This window comes from Sipha flava, unplaced genomic scaffold (genome assembly GCF_003268045.1).
Source record: "Sipha flava isolate LNK unplaced genomic scaffold, YSA_version1 64_pilon_pilon, whole genome shotgun sequence".
NCBI classification, from domain to species: domain Eukaryota; kingdom Metazoa; phylum Arthropoda; class Insecta; order Hemiptera; family Aphididae; genus Sipha; species Sipha flava.
This window is the reverse complement of record NW_020273604.1, coordinates 62,704-88,757: the sequence shown is the minus strand read 5'-3', so window position 1 is coordinate 88,757 and position 26,054 is coordinate 62,704. Positions and strand designations below refer to the sequence as shown.

The 26,054-nt window shown below is 31.9% G+C and overlaps 1 protein-coding gene across 2 annotated transcripts; it reads left to right on the top strand.

Annotated features, from left to right (window-relative positions):
• Positions 1–164: 164 nt before the first annotated feature.
• LOC112691565 lies at positions 165–26,054 on the top strand. 2 transcript variants are annotated; one of them, XR_003149316.1, is made up of 3 exons: positions 165–346; positions 20,093–21,137; positions 25,920–26,054. XR_003149316.1 is itself a non-coding variant. In XM_025565857.1 (3 exons), exon 2 carries the CDS (start codon positions 20,110–20,112, stop codon positions 21,046–21,048), a length of 939 nt encoding a protein of 312 aa, XP_025421642.1. In that variant the 5' UTR covers positions 165–346; positions 20,093–20,109; the 3' UTR covers positions 21,049–21,076; positions 25,920–26,054. The 2 variants fall into 2 exon arrangements, 1 of the variants encoding a protein (XP_025421642.1); XM_025565857.1 differs by having other exon boundaries at positions 20,093–21,076.

Genomic DNA, 26,054 nt, shown 5'->3' with positions numbered 1-26,054 from the left:
TAGCAGTACAAACACATGTATACTACATGTATATGTGTGTGTGTATGTATTTATGTGAGTGCGCGCGCGAGTGTGTTTAACAATATTGCCCGCCCTCTTTATTTCCTACTTGAACGAAGATGTACCGGCATGGAGAGATGAGTGTCTCGCTCACTGCGTTTCCTAACCTTAGTCAGTTGATCTTCGGCTTCCACTTTGTGAAGTTTGGCATGGTGAAGTCTTGGTAGATTTTTTTTTACGATATTACCTTCGAATACAATACGTTAAATACTCGTATTGTCAACGATCATCCAATTGCATTTCAATACACTGTACATCTATAGTGTTTATTCGTGCATATAACAAGGTTAGTATTTTAATTATTTTTAACTAACATATTAGTATACTTACTATAAAATATTCTTTTATTAAAACATATTGAAAATTATTCCTCGAACAGTATGAATTTTATCATGGATTATTTTCATTGTATGTAGGTAAATAAGCGATATAGTTGTTGGTTATATTTTTATTATTTATAAATTGTTAATGTAATTCCATGTCAAATAAAAAAAATTCTATAGATTTTATAATAATTAATTAAATTCAAAATAGAACTTATGTTTACCATTTATGCATGATTTTAAATTGGTTGAAATATTATAAATTAACGTATAGGAACGTATAAATTAACAGTATTTGCTGTCCAATAGTTTTATAATCTTACAATTTACAATAGTTTTAAATTATTTTTAAAATTTTTTATGCGAACTTAATTGAATATATTTTATTAACACTTACATAATTATTATTTAATTAAATCAAAATATTCATTAATAACATATAGTTTTTATAAACCATATTTATTCACATAACTACATATTAAAAGTAAATAATTTTATTTAAATATTTTTTTAAATTAATTTACTAAACACTAAAAGAATTTATTATGAGTTTCAATCATTTTTACAATAGAATTTGTAGAAATATATTTATAATAAGGAAAAACGGTTTTGATAATTAGTTTTTATTTAAAAAAGGATGGCATCATTACATTATTATTGTTAGAATTTTTCGGTTAGAAAACATTGTATAAAAAAAATTCAAGACATGTATTCATATGAAAAAATAAAAAAATAAACTTATAACAAGCAAATAACGTGTTGTATTATACATTTAAAGGTAGATACTATTACCAGAAATGGCATTAGATTCGGAATATTTTTTTTGTGAATCTTCATTTTTTTTTTTTTTTAATAAAAATATCAGTTACACATTTATTGTATTCCTACCAAAAATTCGTCGTCGCGCATTTATTTGAATAAAATGTTTCTATATTACTTGTACTTACTCTACAGAGTCATGAATTAGTAGTGTAATCAATGCGAATTTGTTTTAATTGAAAAAATAACAGCTTAATTTCAGTTAGAATTTATCTTAATCACGTTAATATTATTACTAATCGCTTTCTATTTTTTTGAAAAGTGAATGAAATAACTATTGTGGTACACAATAAGAGTTCAAGAATTTTTTTAGAATTATAGGAAATAAGCAAAATATAATTAAAACTATGAATTAATTAAATCAAATTAAAAAATAGAATATAATAATTTTTTTATGGTTAGCCAATAACTGGTCGTAGTATTGAATAAATTATTAAAACTAATCTAAGGGTTGAAATTTTTCGAAAGATGTACCATGTACATAAAGTTTCAACCCTCTGAACCCGTAAAAGTAAAGCTACATGCATCTATCTGTGTATTTGAAACATAGTTTTGATGACTTTTTATGATCAATACGGCAGGAAAGTGAATAGAAAATAAATAAAAATATCTGCGCGAAACCCTTATGCATTGCAATGCTCTTGTGTCCGGAGAAACATAAACATCAGAGCGCATATTTCAAGGACTTGACTACGATAATATACGTATGGTTTGTATTTTACTGTCCGCATACGCATAATATAATAATACAGTTGTTGGGTATAGGTATATACAGGTACTACATGTATATACGTCATATTATAAATATATATATATATATATAAATATATAGTGAAAGATTTAACAATACATACACATAAGTACATACTGTCATAAATGCGAGAGAAGAAAATAATATAAACGTGATTCATTTTCTATTGTTCAAAGAATGAGTTAATATTGAAAATATTTAGATATTAATACATCATATTTTAACATCCTCGTAGGTAACGCCAGTGCGCAGAATTTATGGCTGATAATTTCAAAGTATACACGTTAATATCGAAATTATTTCCGTAATTAAAAAGAAACACGAAATTAACGTATTCATTAAATGATGAAAAAATATATGCACAACTTAATATTATTATGATGATGGGAAAAATATCGGTCTTATGCGAAAAAAAAATATATAATTTAAATAAAACGGCCCGAGGTCATTGTGTTTGGGTTAAACGTACGTTTTCCACATGACCTCTACAAATAATATACGTCGGTCGCCGCCGTCGTGTCGCCTTAAATCTATACATTTGAATGTATCGGAAGTACACTAGGCATTACATCATCATTATTATTACATTTTTCTAACCTATGAATAAGTAATAATATTTCCTTTCTTGTATACGTGACCATGGTTAAACTTTCTGCTGCATGTGTCGATTGTCGTTGAGAAAAATTTTTATGGCACATGTAGTGCTTGGGGGAAAATAGTATTTTTTCTTCGAATGCTCATTCCTATAATGGAATATTTTAGAAACACGCAATGATGAATTCCTATATGATGTATTTTTGTTTTTTTTTATTTTCGTTACCAGCTTTATTGGGTCAACGGGTGACAGTGTTTGGGTTAACCAGTTTAAAACGCATCTAAGCATTTAAAATGTTCAACACGTGCTCGATTAATAATTGTCATTCGGAATTTTAATACGGACCACTTTATCGGCAAAAAATTATAATTCAATCCATCAAACATTATAAAATTTATACAGCCCAAATTTTACATTTATACATATGCAAACCAAGTTATATTATTATAATATTATTATGATCTGTATAAAATAACAATTAGTATTAATAGTAAAGTTACGAGTATCAGTAAATCACAAGTTACGACTTGAATTGTTTAGATCTTTTTCTCCTACAAACTAATATTTTAACTTTTAAAATGTCAATAAATATGTTTTTGTGCTTACTAATATTTTGGATTTTTAGCTGGTTTTTTATTATATAATTAACACATATTTAATACATAAATGTATTTGCCAGTATATTTTAAAGTTTGTTAGTTCTATAAACCAAATACGTTTGTGGTCATGATGTAAGATTTTATAAATATTTTTATATTAATTATATAATCAATCAATTGACGTATAGATTATATGAGTCATGGTTCGTGAGTAATAAAATATTGTTAAATATTTAAAAAAAATAAAAATACTATTGTTATTGCAAAAATTAATAATTTATACCTAATATATAATTCAAATGAGCCGATACAATATTTTAAAAAAGTATACATAATAGAATACATTATGTATTTTAAATAATAATTTAAACAAAATATTTATGAATGAAATAGGTAATGTTCCAAGATCATGGTCGAACGTCGTCTGACGCGGTACGCCTGTAAATTTTATTTTGATTTTTGATCAATTGTCATAAAGATTATTATTTCTTATGCTATACTATAAATGTATTTCAAGATATTTGTTAGTTAATTCATTTACGCAAGATATAAGAAAATTTCTAATTAAAAAAACAAACTATTAAGACAAAATTATATACTACTTATGAAATTATTATAAGAAATTAAATAAGTTATTATAAGAAACTTTATATTTTCTTGGTAATAAAATAATTATTTCAATTAATAATAATATTTTATGTTTTCATGCAAAAATAATTATCAAAAAGGTTTCATATACTTTCAAATTCATATATTTATTTTAAATATAGAAAATTTATTTTATCTTGCTTTTGTTAATATAAATATGCTTCAATAATCTACATACGAATTTAATTTTTAGCCATTCAACAGAACCACTAATAATATAATAATATAGAAATATTCCTCTGATTGGTACAACAGAAGAAATTCCATTACAATTTGTTTTTTTATTATTAAAAATATTATGGATTACAATAAAAAATCAGTTTAAAGTATAATTGATATTTTACAATTTACAAAAATTATTATCCTACCTCAAAAATAAGTTTTATTTAAGAAAAATTTAAACTTTTTTTGTCTTTATTGTAATAAAGTGTATTATTATTGTTATAATATAGTATATTATAGTTATATGTAAGTAAAATTAAATTAAATACATATTTTAAATATTTATACTAATTAAAAAAAAATTCAACATAAATCATATATTAGCACTTATATGAAGATATAGTTCAATGTTTTATTCGTTGTTCAATGTCAGAGAATTGATATTTTTGTTTTTAATTTAAAATATATAATAAATAATAAAATATTAAACATTTTAAACACGAAAACCGATTTTTAAAAAATTTATATTTATGAAAAACATTTTAAGTATAGGAGTTACATTACGCAAATAAAATGATCATTGATCATTACTAATTTCATTTTTTTTTAAAATTCTAATTTCAATTTTAAACTTATTTCGTTTCTATTGTTCTTGTAACGATAACTTAGAAATAATAAAAATAATCTTATTTTTAAGCACAATACATTTTTTTTTATGTTACGAGGATATTACACGTTGAATTACTTTGGGTATTATTTTTACAAATATGGAATTTGCAGTTAAATAACCACTACGTCCATTATTTCCACGTACTACGATATTTATTTATAATAAAACATGCACTTTAATATATTATGTTTTTATACATATAATTTATTTTCAAGTTTTCTTCGACTTAAGATATCTTCAAAATTTCAATGTCATCATTTTTAAAACTTTCTTTTTGATGAGAAATTATCCATCATAATTTTTTAAATTAAAAAACATCTTTCTTAATGACTAATTTTTGTGTCCCACCAGATTCTTTTATAAATTTAATTTAGCTTTTTACGTAGCGAAAATAAAAATAAATATATATATTATCCCCCGCATGCTCATGTTTAATGCTGGTGTAATACAAAATGTGTATCTAGATTTACTATAAGAAATTTCAAAGAACTGGTTTAAACACCTATTCCAGGTCGATTGTGCTGCGACGGAAATCCTGGTGACGCAGGATGATAACACTGTACTAGGTATACGATGTAATTATTATTTAATTCTATAGCCCGAGGAGACAAATATGTTTTATTTTTAAATTACAAACTCCTGTGCCATGTCCCAGATTAAAAGTACTTTTTCATAGACTAAATAAATTGTTGACATATATGCCTATAATATCCGTTCCACTTTGAATGGTTATTCGCTAATTTAACATGTCAAAAATAATATTATAACATACATAAGAATTAATCAATGGTTTTTTTTCATCAAAAAATATTATAAATGCTGAAATGACAAACAATTTGTAACATATTGAATCATCATTTAAATGGATTTTTTACTGTTTAACACAAGAATTTTGTATGTTTAAATTGAAAATAACATTTAATTATAAACTAGTATTTATTCAATACTTTTTATATTTTCTTAAATTTGTTTTTAGAGCCAAATTATAAGCCCATAAATTAGTGAAAACTTTATTTTGAAATAATTTATGTTTGTTTTTAACAAGTTTTCTAATTATAATTACATGTTCAAATGTATTTATGTCATATTTGTGTAAGACAGAATAAGAAAGGACAAGTATAATTTTAATCAAATTCTTAAGAGTGAACCATCAAGTGTCTATTTAGTTACAATAATTTAATATTAGAGAATTTTAAGTAATTTATAGTTTAAAATATAAAAAATAAATATTAAAAACAATACAAACGATGTATAAGCACATTTTATATAAGTATTTTAAAATATGTTTGACATCGTTTTTGTCAACAAGAGGTGATGTGATCTCTAAATGAATTTATTCGATTGTTAAAAATTACAAAACTGCTAAGTCGATTGTGTGTAATGTATATTTTATAATGGAAGATAAAAATAAATATAGCTTTGAGAAAAAAAAATTGTACTTAAAAAATACAGACCACTTCTTTATAGAATAATGTAATTCTGCTACTTTCTTTAGCTATAATTCTATAAAAATACTTATAGTTTTCAAACATTTTCAATCTCCTTTAAAATTTAAATTTTTAATTGAATGCTTTCTTCTTTGCGATATTGAATACAATTAAAAAAAAAACAGTGATATAAGTTAATTCCATGGGGAAGTAAATCAATACTTGATCATTAAACGAATGTTTATAAAAAAAAAATGTAATTGGTTTAGTTCAAGGATTTAAGCTAAAATAACTACTAAATAAAAGTATAAAAAATAAATATTTACAATTCATCTTCATATTAAATTGTCTTCTTTTATTTGTTTTAGAGTTATTACACATTTAAAACATCCTCCGAGTTATTGAATTAGTTTTACGAATTTCAACGTTAAACAATAAATAAAAGGGGGACCGAGTACCATAATCATTATTTCCATATAATCAAGCCGGTGTTACAAGAATGAATACAAATATTTTTCGCGGAAATTGTCGCTTTCTATAATATATCACTCAATACACTCGATGGCGAATCTTGTATTTATGGTATCAATGTTATAGTACGTCCGAATAATAAATACAAATGGCTGCGTACGAACTGAGTCCCAATACAACCTTTTATGACGAATTGAGTCCCGTACAATTTTAGGTATAATACTAATTAAAATTAAAATTGAATTAATTAATTAATAATTGAGTCTATGTATTAATACCGAGTCCCGTCAAATTAAAAAAAAAAAACATTTTCTTTCCCATTTTTACAGATTTAGGATTGTCTGTAACAAAAAAAAAAAAAAAACAAAACAAAGGTATGGATAAAATGTTTTTCTTTTTTTAATACTTTATAACCCAATAATTTAGGAATATAATATAATATCGATAATTTGTGTATAATTAAATAAATATATGTAATGATAGAATAACATTTTTTATATTGGTAAAAATGTATGGGGTAAGATTGTGTATATTCAAATCTAGGTACTGTGTTTGATTTCAACAGCTGAAATTGATCTTCGACTTTTTTTTCTTCTGTATTCTTTCTTGTATTAATAATATGAAAACTTATAATTTTTATATAGGTTTGGAATTGTACATTTAATAAAATTTTTATAATCTGGTAAACGTTTGGATGAGCTGAATAAAACATACCATTGATTTTAAATGAATGGATTCACAAATATTGGTGGTCCTCGCCAATGAACATGTACATAAATAAGGCCCTCATTAATAAGGCATAAGTGTGACAATAATATATATTTCAATGCTGTGCAGCATAATTTTCGATGTCTGGACTCTGGAGGTTGATTTTATATCTTACTCAAAATAGTCATCGGACTCAATTACTATAATATTAGAGTCCTAACCCTGGTTCCATTAATATATGTCCCGTTTATACTCGGGGCTTAATGAATATATTTTTTTTTTTCCGGTATAGGGACTCAATTAGTATACAACGATAAAAACGTATATTGTAATATGGCGGCGGATGGTGCGTTTCCGGCGACAAACATAGGACGTGACGCACTGCCGTCTTTCTCCGTGGATTTCGCGTCCGACCGCCGGATCGTCGTCGAATGACAATGACAGTAGTTCATTAATATTATACCGCGTTCGTCGTCCATTGGGTAAATAATACAATTGATTCGGCGACGAGTTCTTCGTACAATACTCATATTACGACGTACCGACATTTCGAATTTCCATAGCGGGTTCTCGACGTACTCATACGAATACAACAATCGGCGGCGATGCAATCCGCGATTTAATAACAAAAGCAGATAATAGTATTAGTAATAGTAGTTAGTAATAATAATAATAATAACCACAATAATAATGTAATTGCTCGTAATTTTCTCGCGCAATGCCGACCTAACACGCATTGTGATCGCAGCGCGTCGAAGTTATTTCGCTCGCGCTCACTCGTTGTTTCTTACCTTTCCCTCCACGCGTTTGCCTCGTGAAATAATTTTTCTGAGGTAGGTAGGCCGCGTACCGTATCGCGCGCGCCGCCGTAACCATCACGAATATTCGCGACAATCGCGCGACGTTCGCGTATTATCATTGAATACGTGTATCGCCATCATCGTCATTATACCAACCGCTTACCGCCGCAGTCGTACGGATACATTCAACTCGTGGCAGCTTTACGCGCTTCGTATACGTACGTCCAACGACTTGGCATGTTCGTGCGCGAGCAATAATGTATTCACCGTTGCGGGCGAATCGGGAAATGGCAGACGAAGGCGCGTGACGATCGCGAGCTGTTTCGAATCGTCTCCGAATGATAATAATATGACAACAAAAAAGTCCGGTGCGACGACTACCCGCGTATAATTTATCCAACGCGCGCCGCGGTCGTAGGTATTTATAAATATATACCACGTACCTACAAGCAGGTATTATATACGCAACGTTGACGGATTACTCGACGTGACCAAACAAGGGGCGCGCGCGCGTGTACTGTCGCCGTGATCCTATTATTTTTATTATATTTTTATATTGTTCTAAGTACTTGAATCGCACGCAATACGGACGATACGGTACAAGTTCTAACACATGTAGTAGATATATTTACCTGCGTGCACGAGGCAGACGCACCGCCACTAAACATCGGGTTTCCCCTTACAAGGCCAATGCGTGCGTACGGAATCCATCTTCGTATCGGTATCCATACATGTGTAATGAACGCTTGTGAACGATAACGGTAACGCGCTCGCTGTGCTGCACCATAATATATAAAACGTTGTCGTACGGCGGTCGCGGCTAATCAATTCATACGTTGAAGACAAATCGAGCAGTTCGGATTATAGTGTGCGGATGACAAAGACTGCCGCCACGATCCAGAGCGACCGTACTGTGTCGGACGCGTGCGGTTACGTGCGGTATGAATGTACTTACGTACTTAGGTATATACATATTTATATCTATACCGGTAACATGGTACGTGTAAAGGTACCTAGGTATGTTATATATATATATATTTATGTGAAATAATCGCGCGAGAAGTATAATATATTACATTAAGCACGTCGAAGGTGGTGTAGGGACAACAAACGGCGTTTGTCCGCGTACGTAATAAATATCTGCTGCCGCGTGCTTTAGATCAGAACGAGTTTTTATTATTATTTTCCGGGATTTGACATGATTCACGATCGATAACCGTTGACGGACGAAACGCACGCATCACATACTTCTATTGTACTACATAACACTATAAAGAAGGTAAGAGGCATTCGTGATCGGTCATCGGATTCTAGTTTCTACGCGTCTTGAAAATTTAAAGTCCACAAAATTCACCATTTAGATCTCGCGATTTCCTCGGCTTAACCTTGCCATCTGTAATCGCAGTCATTACCCAACGCGTGATGCATCTATTTAATGATTATATCAAATGTACATAATACATACACAAACACACACACACACACACACACACACACACACACACACACACACACATACATTACACACCCACGATTTAATATGGTGATGGGTAACAAATCGTGTACGTACTGTGTCATTAGTTCATAACGTTTTAAAATATTATGCATCATTAAATTATACGTATATAATCAACATGAACCGTACAATTATTATCATTTAGCGTGCATTTTCGACAGCAACAATATATAATTTTGATTTTGTCCGATCTGATTTATTATTTTTATTTTTGTTTTAAATTTTATCCGTTAATAATCCACAAAAACTCACGTTAATCTTGATTACGTATTTCATAATAATATAGTGTGTAATTTTAATAATTGTGTTGGACGAAAATTATAGGTATGTTTTCGTGACTTCATCGAACCGTGGTAGATTTGTTGCAGGTGACGTTGTTGATTTTATCTCGTTACGTCGTATAATGAATCAATAATCTATCCGAAGGTAACGGAGTGTACTTAAAAAAAAAAATCACATGTAAAATATGTAAAAAAAACGTTATTTGGAAACCGAGAGGCATAAGACACCAACGTATAGTATTATGTTCATTATGGGTGTTGCGTTTTATGATCGTGTGTTTATTTTATAATTGAAAATGTTCAGTAAAAAAAAGATTTGAAATCAAAATCATAAATCTTGGGAGTTAGCTAATCTAGCGGGATTCGGTCAATGTGGCCGGAATAACGTTTTCATTACTCCTGCGACACTAAGATAATGATTGTAAACGGTTGGAATGTAAATTATAAATCTGTTATTATTGATTAAATATATTGACGTGTACTACATAAAATAATATAATACACGTATCAGACGGAAGTAATTTAAAAAATGTATTCTACCGATACAATTAATCAGCGTGTTCTTATATACGAGAAAGCTCGGAGTGAATACAAATCAGATGAAACCTCGCGATGTGTTCTAAAAACAATCTTCGTTATATACATATTTATAAGCCGTCATTATAATATTATTAATTTATGATAAATTTATATGTTAATGGTATCAACTCACGATTAATGTACCAGATTGTAAATACTACCAGTGTTACTGTCAGTTTTCGCATGTTTTCACACAGCTATTTCGAAACGTGTTAAAATTCGTGTATACTACATAGACGATTTACTGTAATTCTACGCTGTTTGTTTTCATTTGAAATAAAATATATTCCACTAGAAAAAATTTAAAAAAAACCATAAAGTATGCAAACGTATTATCTTTTTGAAAAACGTCTGCAAAAAATGTCCATCCATATATGTTCCATACATTAGGTAATATAATGACGATTGTCTCGTAAAAGTTTATTGTCGGTTGTACCTGCCAAAGTTTTCTATTATAATGTACGAGATTATAATGAAAGCATGCGTGAATCAGGATTAATATCAGATGTAAGTACGTACTAAAAGCCCATACTAAGACGTAATCAAATCAACAAATGTCTTATAAAAAATAAAAAAAAATTCTTCGGTGGGCAGTAAATACTATGGTATTCGTAGCTATTTGACGATAGAACGTATGGTCTAAAGCGGATATTGAGTGATATTTAGTGGTACTCGCTACATCGTATAAATAAAACTAACATAATTAAATAGACAAGTTTCTAGAAGACCAAAAACATTTTTTTTTTTTTTTGATTTAACGATACTTGAGAAATTTTATTGTAGGAGCCTTAATATTTTAGGAGACTGCGTAATGGTGGCCTTTGTTAGGATATCCGGTATAGACACCTGCGTAAGAAAATAAAAAAAAAACCACGGTGCACGGATACAATATTACATTCAGGTACTATAAATAAAATATTAATCATGTATATTTTATATACACCACACTTTCGTCGGAACACAGTAATAATAAGCATCCATATAGATCTCGTTTGAGCAGTGCATTTTTCTCGGGCGCCTGTAGAAAGTAGTATTTTAAGTGCTATGTCCGCGTTCGGATAGTAATAATATATATCATTCGCATCCAACTGACAAATTACGTTGTTACAAATTTCTTCGACGGCCCAAATTGCACGTGAGACGACCGTTATGACTTTCGTTCTTCTCATTAAAAGTGAAACCCCTCGGCTTCGGAGATTATATACGGTCATCTTATTTACGAATGTTACCATTTTTCTCCAATATCATTGTCGGCAACCAGCGTTCGCTAAACACTGCAGAACGCAACTACAGTAAAACATATACACGTATCCGCGCCATAATGATATTTACACATATTATACACATCAATTTAAATTGTATTGTATAATTATTATCGTTTTATATTCACGTGTATACAATAATATGTATACAGAGTCGTGTACACGGCAATCGAGATTTTTTTCTCACTGGTTCTATATTTCTTCTCCGACACTGTTTAATATTACCTACACGATTGTCGTTTTCTTTTCACGGACAATACTAATGAAAACGCCTGTTTTAATCACGAGTATTAAATTATTTTAGATATCCTCGCTATTTCGTTTATACGCGCTTTCTACCGCGTGCATGTACATTATTACACGTTTTTCATACGTCGAACATGAACAACCGCCAGCCGAACTATAATTCCTAGTGATACGCTTCGATCGCGATTCTAACTGTATCACATATTGGATGTCATAGGCATGTCCAGATCGTTTTGACCGGTTGTGCAAAAGACAAATATATATATATATGAAAGAATACATTACTTTTGTGCCTATTATCTACAACAGTTTACAATACTGCACCAAAACTTAAACGTAATATAGTAGATGTAAAAATAAAAAATAAATAATTATATAAAATATACACACAAAATATACATAAGAAATAAATGAAACTAACCAAAATGAACGAAAATTGTACGTCGATAAATCGGTTACATGTTTGCAAAGGACCACATCCGACGCTGTTTCGGTAGAATAGAAAAATTCGTTTGTTGCTTTTATAGCGTCAGTATGTGAAGTTGTGAGTTTATTAAGTACATATTTATTGCTACATTATATAAAAAAAAAAATAGTCTTTTATATATTTTAATATTTTTAATAATATAAACTTAAACTATAATTAGTAAATGTATGTGTTATAAAATAGAGAAGAACTATTTCATAGATTTAACAATTAATCATACTGTTGAAACACAATACGCACGATGTTATCTGCACCGTATATCCAAAAATGAATCAATTAATAAATTGTTGAAATCGAGTTTTCAACAAATCGCGTTCAGTTTACGTTCATCGTCCTACATGAACAGACGTCGTTTTCGTTGGTCCGTTATCTTTTGCAAGCTAATAAGTCTTATCTAATATTATTAATCAAAACATGTCTCGGAATAATGCGAAACGCAATTTATCTTCTTCGTCATCATCTTCACCCACAAAATCTAGCGGCAACCAAAGTAAAGTATTCATCACACCAAATCGCTATGCTTCACTCTCCGAGGACAACACTTTCGATCAGGAGGTATTTAACCTTTCCGTTATCGTAACACCTTCCAAAGTCCAGTGCAATGCTTTACCCGATCACGTGGAAATCACTCCAAGTAAAACAAACTTTTTTTTTGCACCTCCCTTCAATTCAAGCGGTGGCTACGAATTTTACATGCTCAAGAAATCCTTACTCGACACTCCTTGTCATTCCTTCGGGTATTAATTTAAAAAATACCCCAAAGTACCTGATTATCCGCACCGACAGTATTAGTAATTATAATATAGTTTATAATTATCTTATCACTAATAACCAGATAAATTTCCATACAAATCTGCCTAATAGTTTGAAACCATATGCTGTATTTATTAGGCACCTTCAACCGTCCACTGCTATGGAAGACATACAAGCCAGCTTATTTGAAATTGGCCACGAAATTATTCGGGTCTCTAATATTCATAGGCGCAATTTGGGGGGGAGGCTTGGGTATGCTTATCACCCCCATTTTCAAAATTAGCACCCCCAAATGTGTTTATGTTAGTTTACATTTAAATACTCATTACTCATTATGTATAGAAAAACATAATAGTTTTTAAGTTTTTTTTTATATAAATATATACATTTTTATACAATACGAAAATATTTCCAAATACGAAAAAAAAATATCTTTGCTGTAGGGTAAAATTTTCAAGTTTCTAGCCACATTACTTTTGGAATTATGACTAAATAACTAAAATTTGAAATGTGAAAGTCTTATTTACAGCGTATTTTTACCATTTCTCTCATTTTCTTCACGTCTAGAAAAACTATTAAGATTTAAAAAGATGACCTATCTAAAGTACCAACGCATGCCAATTTAAAATTTAAAAAAAAGGTCCTAAAAAAACTTTTGAACCAGTATTTCTATCCGAAAAAGTGTTTAACAAATAAAATACAAACATTATTATAAAACCATAATACCCTTCGCTTCAGTCAGAAACTAAAAAAGTGATTATGTCATTAAACATTTGTGTTTACAGACAGGTAATTCGTTATACGCATAATAAAAATATAAAATCAAAGTGAATAATTTAAATTTAGAAATATTCATATATTTACCAAATATTTTAGTATCTGTTGAATTATACGATTTTCGGGTGTCTATAACCATTAAGGAACATAAAAAAGATAGAAGGGCTTCAGCACCCCCAATTTTTTCATTAAAATTGCGCCCCTGCTAATATTCTACATCGTATCACTAAAAGACCTTTGCCTCTTTTTCGAATTGATCTAAAAGTTGCACATAATAACAGTGATATTCTCAAATTAGATTTGCTTCTTCACACCAGAATCAAAATGAGCTGCCCAGGAAAAAACTCCGCTTCACAATGCCATGATTGTCAAGCTTATTATCACACTAGTAACTTTTGCCACTAACCCCCACATTGCATCAAATGTGGAAAAAAACCATTAAACTTCAGATTGTACCAAATCACCATCAGAACCCGCCAAGTGTGCCCTATGTTCGGGACCGCACACAGCCTCATACAAAGAATGTACAGTGTACATTACAAAAAACTTAGTGAAAACCGCAGAAAATCTCCATCACTCAAAACTTATTGTCATCCGGTGGTTAATCACACCATTCCGTCTATAAACCAAATCACCTCCAGTTCCAACCAGAAACAAACACGTTCATATTGCAATGTTACTGCCAACACTTCACCCTTAACAGCTTCGCCTGAGAGCCAAATCTCCAAATTTCTCGAGAATTTCAAAGACATAATTAACCTCTTATTACTTCTATTAACCACAGTTGTCAATCACTTTTTTCCATCTTCTTTTCCTATACCTTATCCTTAGAATTATTGTAACACTTATATTTATATATTATGTTATATTATGTTAGCTTTATATATAGTTGATGAAGCTAATTGTAAATTTACATATATGTTTCATAAATAAAAAAAAAATAAATAAATAAATCGAGCTCAGTTCATTAATTTTTTCGAACAATAATCAGATTATATAAATTTTATACCCGAAAGTGCTTACACTGTATAACCGACATTAGTGTTTAATTCTTAATAATTATATTTTCTAGTTGCAATAGTTATTACACATTAGTTATTTCGTTTTTAAATATAATATAACGTTGTTTATAAATTTTAATTAAAAAAACATTTTTAAATTTTACCTAAATTTGGAAAATTAATATAATTGTATGTATATTTTAACCAAATAATTGTTTAAATTAAAAAATTGTTCTAAAAAAAAAATCTATAAGAATATAATTATACATTTGAATAGCTTTAGGTCCATAAATAAACCAACGAGACAAGTAAAAGAAAAAATAATCAATTGAAAACTAATGGATTCATTGCCATTTTACAATTTTATTTTGTTTTCTAATTAACTTATTGAAATAGAAACTCAAGAAAAACTCGATAAATTATTGTTAATAGTTTTAATAAGTCGATTAAGTATCAAATAATATCTTTATCTATATATAAATGACATATTTAAAATGTATATTGTTATTTTTTGTTCGGTTGCTACGGTACTGGTTATCGACACCCCTAAAAGCAGTCGACCGCATCGATCCACCCCTGCACTGAACACGAGTGCGATCGGCACCGATACTAACTACCGTTTGCGTGACTCACGTCTTATTGCAATACGTTCACTGTAAACGTACAACGCGTTCGCCCGAATCTCGAAAAGAGACTGCATCCATGACCCGTTGTGTGCACGTTAAACAGGTCTTGATTATCCTTGCGCAGTCCGTTTCCGCAGACGATAAAAAATATCGAAATTATCGTTCCAACATCCCACTCGGCCTCAACGAAGAATCCGACGAACCCGTCCAGATCGAATGTCGTCATCCTATTTATAGGCACCCTCTTACTTATACACGACCCTCCAAACGACCGGAATAATTATAATCCGATTAAAACGCGCGCGTTCGTGGCGCCACTACGACGGCGGCAGCGGTGGCTCCGGTACATGCATTATATCTCGTCACAATAATACGTTATGCGTTCACCGTCCGCGGTTGCGTGTGATATGTTACGTACGCGCGCGTGCGTAATGCTATTTAAATATTAAGTGCAAACGGCGTTCACGTAACGCGTAAGTGCTGTGCTGGTAAGATGATTCCTGGGCTGGGCGCAAACCGATACTTATCGCGGGGCGTTTAACAGACGCTAATTAATTGATGGTTTCGTGCCAATCGGTCAGTGATCGCACGTGTATTATTTCGCAAAGATACACCGCGTTCGGTGAAATACTATTCGACATTGTATACCGATTCCATTTTTGTTTGCGTCGACGGTAGATTTTGGTGTCTTCTCTTGTTCTACGTATTCTTGTAGCCGAGTGATGAGTTCGACACGGTTACACAATGTTAAGATGTAAGAATATTTTATATTAAATTAATAGACTATCGTAATGTGTCGATCTAGTGCAATGCGCGAAATTATTTTGATCATCAGCGTCTACTGAGAGACAGTGGCGTCATTTGGGGGGGGGGGGGGGTCATTTCCCCCCTCTTCCATTAGCTGGCCACTGTTGGGCCGGATATGGGCTGCAAGCCTGCTAGAAATAAACTTTTCAAATTATTTAAACAAACATCTTGCTAATACAGTATTTTATTAATGTATTGTGATGTAACTGTTAGCGAGCGGTTTTTTTTTTTTTTAGTTATATTATGGATCGGTCAAAACTTTTGTCTCCTCCCACTCAAAAACTGAAATTGCGCAACTGCTCAGAGGTACGCGGACAAATTTTTTCTACATGTATGGGAATAATACGTGTTGTTTTATTTTTTATTTTTTTTTTATTAATTTATTTTTATTTACTATTTTATTTTATTCATATCTCAATTCACTATAGTACATTATTATTATTATTATCGCGTACAGAACATCTCGTCGTTTTAAATAAGGCGCTGTGGTGTTCATTCTTAGTTTTTAAACACGAAGTTGTGTTAAAAATACAAGTGTAATGTCTTTATTATAATTTTTTTTTGCCGGGTGACAAGGCACATTTACACATGGAGTATATAAGTAAAAATAATAATACTTAAACTGTATTCTCTGTACCTCATTAAAACATGTTCTACGACCATAAACACGTAGGCGTGACACTGCAGTGTTTTAAATCAAATAATAATAATAAGAAGAAGAAGGATGGAGAAATAACGAATTACTTGTCGTGGGAGTTGGGTGGTCGACCGATCCGTGCAAGACCGGTTTTTACAACTATACGTTTTAAACATTTTATTAAAATTATATACGAATATTGATACAGAAAAAAAACCTCATAAAATATATTAAATAAATCTATAATATCTGACCTAATTGTACATAATAGTCGAAGGCTCGTTACAACGCCCAGGGGCCTTCATTTTTTCCCCGTTAACAGTAGTCCTTCACGACGACCAATATGTTGTTGTTGTTATTTTTGTATTACAAAGCGATTATATAAATTACTGGTCGTGAACGGTACTGGTAAGCCGAAGAACGTTATTTAAGAGCAGAGTTCACAAATTTAACGATATCATGATTCATTATCGAATAATAATGCCTGACTATCACTATTATGTATCTAAATATGGTTGATTTTTTAATCAGTCAAAATTGTTGAATGACCTGACAGTCTGCATAATACATGTAAATAGCAGTACAGCGTATTAATATTATACGAGAATCACGTAGAATATACGAGTAGGTACGCGATGAATGAGTCTTCATTTAGTATTTCCCTTTAACTGTTTAGTAAGAATTACATTAACGTATGACGTTTGAAAAGTATAAATATAACATAAAATATGTACGTAGGATGTACTTAGAGTATAAGAATAATAATATTAATTATTATGAACACGGGTGTACACATTGTGATACTTAAACTATAACGATTAACGGTACATTAATTAAGGAATTTTATAGTTTATTGCCTGAAACCTTACAGAAACTAATTTTATTATATTTTAACAATCATAAAATTGTTTTACATTGCTCGATCATCTCATAATTATGGTAAAGTGAACAGTTTTTATTTTTTTTTCTAAGAACTAAAATAATTTATTTAAAAACGTACTATTTTCTTTTTATCTATAAGTCATTAAATTATTAATCCTTGTATATGCCTATACCTACTGTAGTATTGCAATAATCATCTTATTCTTAGCGTTATTTAATTTTAATTAAAATAACAGTTAATTATCCTTAAATATCTTAATATTTTTTTTTTAATTTAATAGATTAAAAGCTTAAAGTTATAAAATATATAACATTGTTTTAGCCATAACTATAGAGTGGATGTTCTTAGAAATCGCTTACTTTTATTAGTCATAAAATTGTTAAGTTTAATGTAAATTTATTTCCACGAAGTAAAATATTTTTTTTTCCATTTACCATATGATTAAAAAACACTATTTTGTATTAAAGAGGCATCTAAATTAACATTTTTACAAATTAATTTTATGAAGTGTAATAAAATATGTTAGATGCAAAAATATTATAGTATTATTTCGCATTTACTTATTCACAATATTACTTTATAACATATCTGCAACTATCGGACTTTTATATTTAACAATATTATCACAGTGTCACGTATACATTTGCCATGAACGTTCATTAAAACGTTTCATCGTCAATAATCTTAATTATTTTTTTTCTAGAACGAAATACACGTTATAAACAACAATTTGTTTACTAAACTGCAGTGGAAATTATGCACTTTACGTAACAATTGGTAGACGATTTGCTTTTATCATCGCATAGACATTGACTTACGACCGCGTTAGATATTCACCGGGCCATATTTATTTCATCACGAGAAACAACACACTTATTGTGTGTATGTGTGTGTGTATTGTGTACGTATTACCCGTAAATTAGGAACTGTGTCCGACACTTCGACGATCATTATGAAAACATTTATTCACTCATTTTCTGGACGTAACGCAGCACTGCAATAGGTATATTTAGTACTATAATGCACATGTTTACAACAGCCTACAGGTTCAACGAAATTCAAGTACAGCGTTCTGGTAAACCTCGAAAATATTATGCGTTGTTATCGTACCAATAACCCGCTTGACACCAAAGAAATGTTCCGTTTTACACTGATTTCAAGCTTCACCCGCGGTACATACCGTGCAGAGAATTGAACTATTAAGACGTAATTTAAATTTCATAATTATCATTTACGGTTTTTTGTGTCAACGTGTTTCGTTATAACATCGTATCACGTGTGGCCGAGTTGAAAACTCAAACGTTTTTTTTTGGAGAAATTGAATTTCAAACATAATGTCGAATGAACAGTGTGAAGGGAGGAAAAATTAATACGAAAAGTCACACACTGCACTGACAATAATATATCGATGTATAGACCCATTATACGAGTATTCATTTCATAATATAAACCTAATCTATTATTACCAACTGCGGACCGCTGAGACGAATTGATCGCGAATTGTACGTTCAATTGTATCAGTTGTACAGAGTAGGCTAGTAGGGCGTGATAGTAATATAATAATGTACCATAAAGTGTGAGTAAAACGTACGTTCACCATCGTTGTGTACGACGGTATCTTGACGAAATCTTTTTAGATGGAGATGCACGTTGAAATCGCATGGAACGATCGCGGTGAATACGGAAAACGTTTTGTTTCTCTATCGTTCCAGACAAGTGCAAATAATAATATAACAATGATAACAACGCGACGAAACCAAGAACTAATATATCGTTTTGAGGATTATAAAGGAATAATACATATTGAGGACTAAAAGAATTTTGAAATCTGATTTGAATTAATCTCACAATATATCTAGTTGAAAACCATTTTTAATTAAGAACCCAAAAATTCAACCTAAAACGATGTGTACTTAAATAAATAATATAATAATTTTCTGTGATCGAATAAGAAAAATTAAACTGTGGTTGTTAGTTTTTACACACAAAAAAAAACTACGTGTTCGTGTCCTATTATCATAGGAATAGGTTACGATTTTGCGAATATTATCATTGAATACTCGTGTTCCTATGAAACAAGCACATTCCCGAGCACTGCGTGTAGAATTTATAAATTCTACACTCACTTTGGATGCGAATATTTTCCGATTGTTCGCGCGAGTGTACGTCAATAATGTGTTCGGGACACTTTTTTTTTTTTCCAGAAGTACGCCCAAGCAAGATGCTCAAAACTGCTTTACTGATGTGGGTTACCGCAGCTCTGGTGACAGCTCTGAGCGTCGTCCCGGCGTCGGCGGCGAAGAAGCACAAGGAGGAGAGCACCAATGTGGTGTCCGCGGACGGGCACTACAGCGGTAACGACATCGTCAACGGTGGCGGCGACGAGGCGAAAGCGAACGACCACGACGGGAAACGGTTCCCAGTCAGGCACGTGGTGACCGCAGAAGACGAGCTGTCGGCGGCTGCGACGGAACCGGCGGCCGCGGGGGTGCAGGTAAAGTCGGCCAAGCAGCAGTCGTCCGCGAAGCAGCACAATGCCAAGCTGCTGAACCGACTGGGCATGAAAAGGGTGCGGACGAACGGTGACAGGGTGGGTAACGGTAACGGTGGCGCGAACCATCACCGGAAGCGGTTGGCCAGCCAGTCGAGGAGCAAGTACGCGGCGGGCGGTGCGGACGGCAAAGGCCCCTTGGACTCGCAGATGTTCGTGGTCAAGCTACCGCCGCATGCTCACTTCTACGACGACGGCTCCATGCACCAGAAGCTGCAGCACCATCAGAACCAGCAGACGCCGTACAAGAGCCTAAACACCGTGCCGGTGGGCTTCGTGTCCAACGGCAAGCCCGCCAAGGTGTATCACTGGAACTTGCCGACCATCAAACACGCGCTGCAGGGCGGCCGGTTCAAGAACTCCAACGACATGCATCACCACCAGTACAAGCAGCCAAGTGACTTCGACTCGCCGTCCGCGGCCGGTTCGAAAATCGTACCGCGGCGCACGTTCTACTACAAGCCCAGGGCCGCTGGCAAGCCGGTGAAAAAGTCGTTCGTCAACAATGGCAAGCCGAACGGGTTCTACGTGGTCAGCAGCAAGAACGCAGCAGCCGTACCGCAGTACCACAAAATCGTGAAGGCGTACTACGGCGGCGGCGACGATTGAACAACACACGCATTCAGTCCCGCATCGTGTAAGTCCACATCACATCACCCGTGCGCTGCACGTCGTACGCGCACCATCTAAGGTTATGGGTTAGTGGCACCACCTAGTACTAAAATTAGCACTTCCCGAACAATTCGCTATGAAAATAATACATATCGTTCACTACACCTGGTACCGTGATAAACGTAATTTTAGCGCCAAAGGTGCAAATCTAGGGACGATTCCCCCCCCCCTTTAATTTGATAGACGAGCGTGCAATCGATCGATAACCGATGGTCGATTTACCAAACGTACCGATTATCAATGCACTTGAACGACGCAATTGTATATTATGCGAGCGCGGCATTTTTTTTTCACAGGCTGGTATTTAAAACGTTTTTATTTGCCTTCCCTTCCCCTCATAAATCCGACTAGCTCACACCACTATTGAGCACCCCCCCTACCTTCAAAACACGACATTAAATGCATACGCGTGCAAACCCCGTTCCGTTCCGTCGTTCGTTTTGCGTTCAGCCGTCGCTCCTGTAGTGTCCTCAGATCCCGCCGAGCGTCTCTCTTAAAAAATACGCGTCCGCGATATTCCGTCAAAAACTTTTGTCACCCCGTTCGTCGTCGTTCGACACTCGATCAAGAGACACGTCGATCCGTCGGCGTCTACACGCGTTTCCCACGGTCGGAATACGATACGCGTACAGGCACACACTTTCGAACGTCCTTGTCCGTCTGTCACGTTAGCGTGCCGCGGGACCGACGAAGAAAACGTAATGGGTACCACGTACCTTCACCCGCCCACGCACGTCCGAAGTAATTCGTAAAACGGGACGCGCAGTGACCAGACGTTTTTCGTTCACACGTCATCGTTGCACGTAGTGTGTCGCATCCGACGACGGCAATCGCTTGCTTTACAAGAATACTCGTACGTGTGCGCAGACCTGTATTTCAGAGGGTGCCTACAATACTTATAGGCCTTATCTTAACAAAACGTGTTGTTACATTCGATCAATTACAATACGTAAATAATTCGGTAAACATAACTTTAATTTTTTATTCGATATCGTGGTATATTAGTCCCAATGAATACGATTCCTTTGAACCTCGTATATTTTTCTTGGATAGCTCCAATTGTTTATGATTTATGCTATTGTAGTCAATTGTAGCTATAATATTATTATTATAAGTTTTTGCTCGAAAATTTAAAATATTTTGTTTTATTTTTTCTATTAAGAGACATAATTGTTCACCAAATAATATTTGGTTTGAGTAACACCAGTTGATATAATTGAGGGTCCCTAATTCGTTTATTTAAAGTGTAAGGCTCCATTTAAAACAATTCGGAAGGTACCGGGGCACACCCAACAATCCCCGTGAATCCGCTTACGTGTGCAGTACATTACAGAAATTAATATTAAAATAAGTACACATTATGTGAGAAAACACAACGACACGTCTTATTATTGTGTTCAATATGATTTGTCATTTTTTCAAAGAAATCCGCTCGAGACCTTATACAAAATATGCTTTTCGTATTTTTGTAGAAAGCGTTTTCCGCTGCCACCATTTCGAAACTACCACGAAACTCCGTATTGTAACGAAACGCATTGACCACTGCCCACATGCGCCAAACGTATTTATAGTGCAAATAATATTACAATAGCCGTTATGGCCGGTAAATTGAAAAATAAAAATCTACTCCGCGTGGCAATCAAAACGCAATTACCATTGGGCGACCGCGAACGCAAAGAACCCGTTTCGTTTTGCACCAGTTTACTACGTTTTTTCTATTACAATAACATCATTCGTATGTATCCTGTACATGTTTTTTCGGATCGCGGAGAAAGGCATAAAGTATACAATTAATTTCGTAGAAATCGATTGATTCAACGTGTATTATGGTTTTGTCTTTGTATTTTCTATTACTGCGTGAGTCCAGTCGACATTTTTTGTAAACGCATTTTAAAATATACTTAAGTAATCATTATTATTATTATTATTATTATTATTAAATCAATGGTATAATTCGCATTTACTTGTCACACGTTTCCCTTATCGCTTATTATATAACTGCAGCTGATTCTTATTTTTTGATACAACATTAACCTCATAAAATCGTATATTTATTGGTTTTTTTTCTTGTTCAATTTTCATTTCATTAAAACTATTTTTATGACCTCCCCGCAACTTTCTGAAAAATTATTTTTCCTATGCGAGTGCTGCACTGCAAATGCTGATTGTAACTAAAGGTCTCCAAATAATTGCTTGTTGGGTTCAAATAAATACTACATTTTCTTCTTATGTGTATTATGAATTTTTCAATGTAGTCGTACGAAATAACATGTGGCTAAAATCCCCACATAGAGTAAAAAAAAAATCTGGTCAAAAAAATATAATAAAAAATAGTTATTATATTATCATTTTTCTTAACTGTTCAATAAAATGCAATTTATTAGTGGTTACCTTCTTTTGGGTTTTTTTAAACTCACTTCTATCAAATTAAATCGACGACATTTTATAGACTGTTGTGTAAAAATATTACTGTACAGAGTCATAGTGATTTCTCATTTCCTTCTGCTCATAGTTTATGTTATGTTAAATCAAAAAACGGTTCTGTCATTTGATAATCTATATTATCACAGATTTAACTTTTTTTGCTAATCCCACATGTAAATAAATTACCACTATTTCAACGCTAAAGTTCGAAAGTAGAGTTTTGAAACCTAAAAAAAATGTAATCTCTTGTTTCATCGTTCAGAAATAATATATAATATTATGTTTACCTCAAAACCGTAAAACGGTATTAAGTTCCCAGGCAATTACATTTTTTTTAGGCGTTTACATCTAAATCATTTTTAAAAGTTTAAGTACCATGCGGTATAATATGAAAAATAATTTATTTTTAAATCCGACCGTATATATTATCTACAATCTACCTAATCATTATATTGATGTAAGTTAGTATAGTTTATTACACGATCTACTTTATAGTATAAAGATTAAAGAACCAGTTTTCAGGAATTACTTTAAAAATAAAAATAGGAAGAAAAAAATCGTTAAAATTAAGCCAAACTTAATTTTATAAATGTATGTATAGTGGATATAAACATACTTATACATATGAGTATAATAATAAATTATAATTATTATTCTTACTAAACACATTGTTTATAGATGCTGAGTAAAGCGAAAAAATTGTAAAGAGTGCTTCAAATATTTTTCTTTAATTGCTATATCTAATGGGAAATTAACACAAACAATATTAAAAAGATGATTCTTTTATTTTCCAACGAAATCGTTATTTGTTATATAGTAATTAAAAAATATTATTACCAAGAAATTGAAATTTTCACCGATTGAAGAAACTAATGTTATTAAAAAAGGGAATGGTACATTTCAGTGCAATAAATATATGTGTTAATTCGATATATAAAATACGTAAACAAACCATTAATTAGAATAATGTACCACATATTATTGTATATTTTTTTACTATTGTTGCTACTTGTAATATATTGTTACAAATAATTGTTTATTTTCATTTTAATTGTTTTATGCAACTCCTCAAACATGAGGCATTTAATATTATTATTTAAAACAATAAACTTACTATGAATCTAACTTCCTGACGACTTTGATACATACTCGTAAATTAACAAGGTGATCTCGCCGTATTATTTCGACCCCTGCTATGAGTCAAAAGTCGAAGATAAAATCTTAAATATTATAGAACAACACGATAACAAGAAAATTAACAACACTACATAAAATGTAAGTCTAATATTGTAGATCTTGAAGAACTCAAACATTTTTATCTGTAGCCGCCAAAATAAAAACTAGTATTAAAAATAAAATACTATTACTATTTTTCCAACTTTGCCGTCAGCATGTTCAAATTATTTCTCATCCGCAACGCGCGGTCATCGCGAAAGGGTCACTATTCCGTGAACTTTTTAATGCTGTCTGATACTTCACGCCTAGTGCGCTAACGGTACATCGGTGTATTTACCGGTTTAAGAAATTGAGAATTAAGGAAAACATGTGTTTTACTCGATTGTGGTAAAATACATTAATATTTTCCATTATTTCCATTCGCCTGTTAAACATATGAATATACTTTGTATTCAAATGCATTATTTGTGCGTGTGCATGTGTGAATTTTTTTTTTACGAGACTTTTAATATGCATATTTGAATAAAAATATATTAAGAAAAACTTCTTATCGTTCGCACCGAAAAACAAAAAAATTATGGTACACACGTCAATAAAATAATTTAGTCTCATAGCCGCGTTTAACGGAGGGCAATGGGTGCCTTTACCCGATGTCAACATTCAAAATTATTTATATGTGGCATTCGAGTAGGTACTTTATTTAATTTTATTGATAATTAAATTAAATATAATTTATTGATCGTGCACTTAATATTTTTGGATAAATATTTTAAAATTACGTTTATAAATAATAAACGTGTAGTGCATTTTATAATAGATTAACGGGTTACGAATTCCGCATTGGTTAATATTTTTACTTTTAAGTATGTTTGCATCAAGATTTTGAAATGCAACAAAGCACTCGACCGAAAAACTATTTAATTTCATCCATTATGCCTAAAATAGTACGTAGAGTTATTACGTGTAGTTGTTCGATGTTTGGTTCTGAACGTATTAATAATATTGTTTATACATATAGTGAAACTAATGGTTTATTTTATGTGTTTGGTGCGTATCTCTGAGATATACAGAGACGACCGTATATTATCATTAATAGTTTAACATCCTTTTCAAAGTCATTGACCGAGATAATATACATATTTTTCCACTAACCCTTGTAGTGCGTGTGTATGTTTTTATTTTTGTTTTTACTTTTTTTTTTAATACAGGAGTTGGAGTGCACACGGCCGTAACAAGTGTTCAACAAGTTATACTAGACCGTCTAAAAAATGAACTTGTATTCTTTTTTATTTTTATTTATTATTTCGCCAGAATGCTGTATTTTGTAAATATCGTATCGTAGT

Bases quoted from the DNA above. Each gene is read 5' to 3' on its own strand.
- LOC112691565 (XM_025565857.1), top strand. From the start codon at position 20,110: ATGCTCAAAACTGCTTTACTGATGTGGGTTACCGCAGCTCTGGTGACA.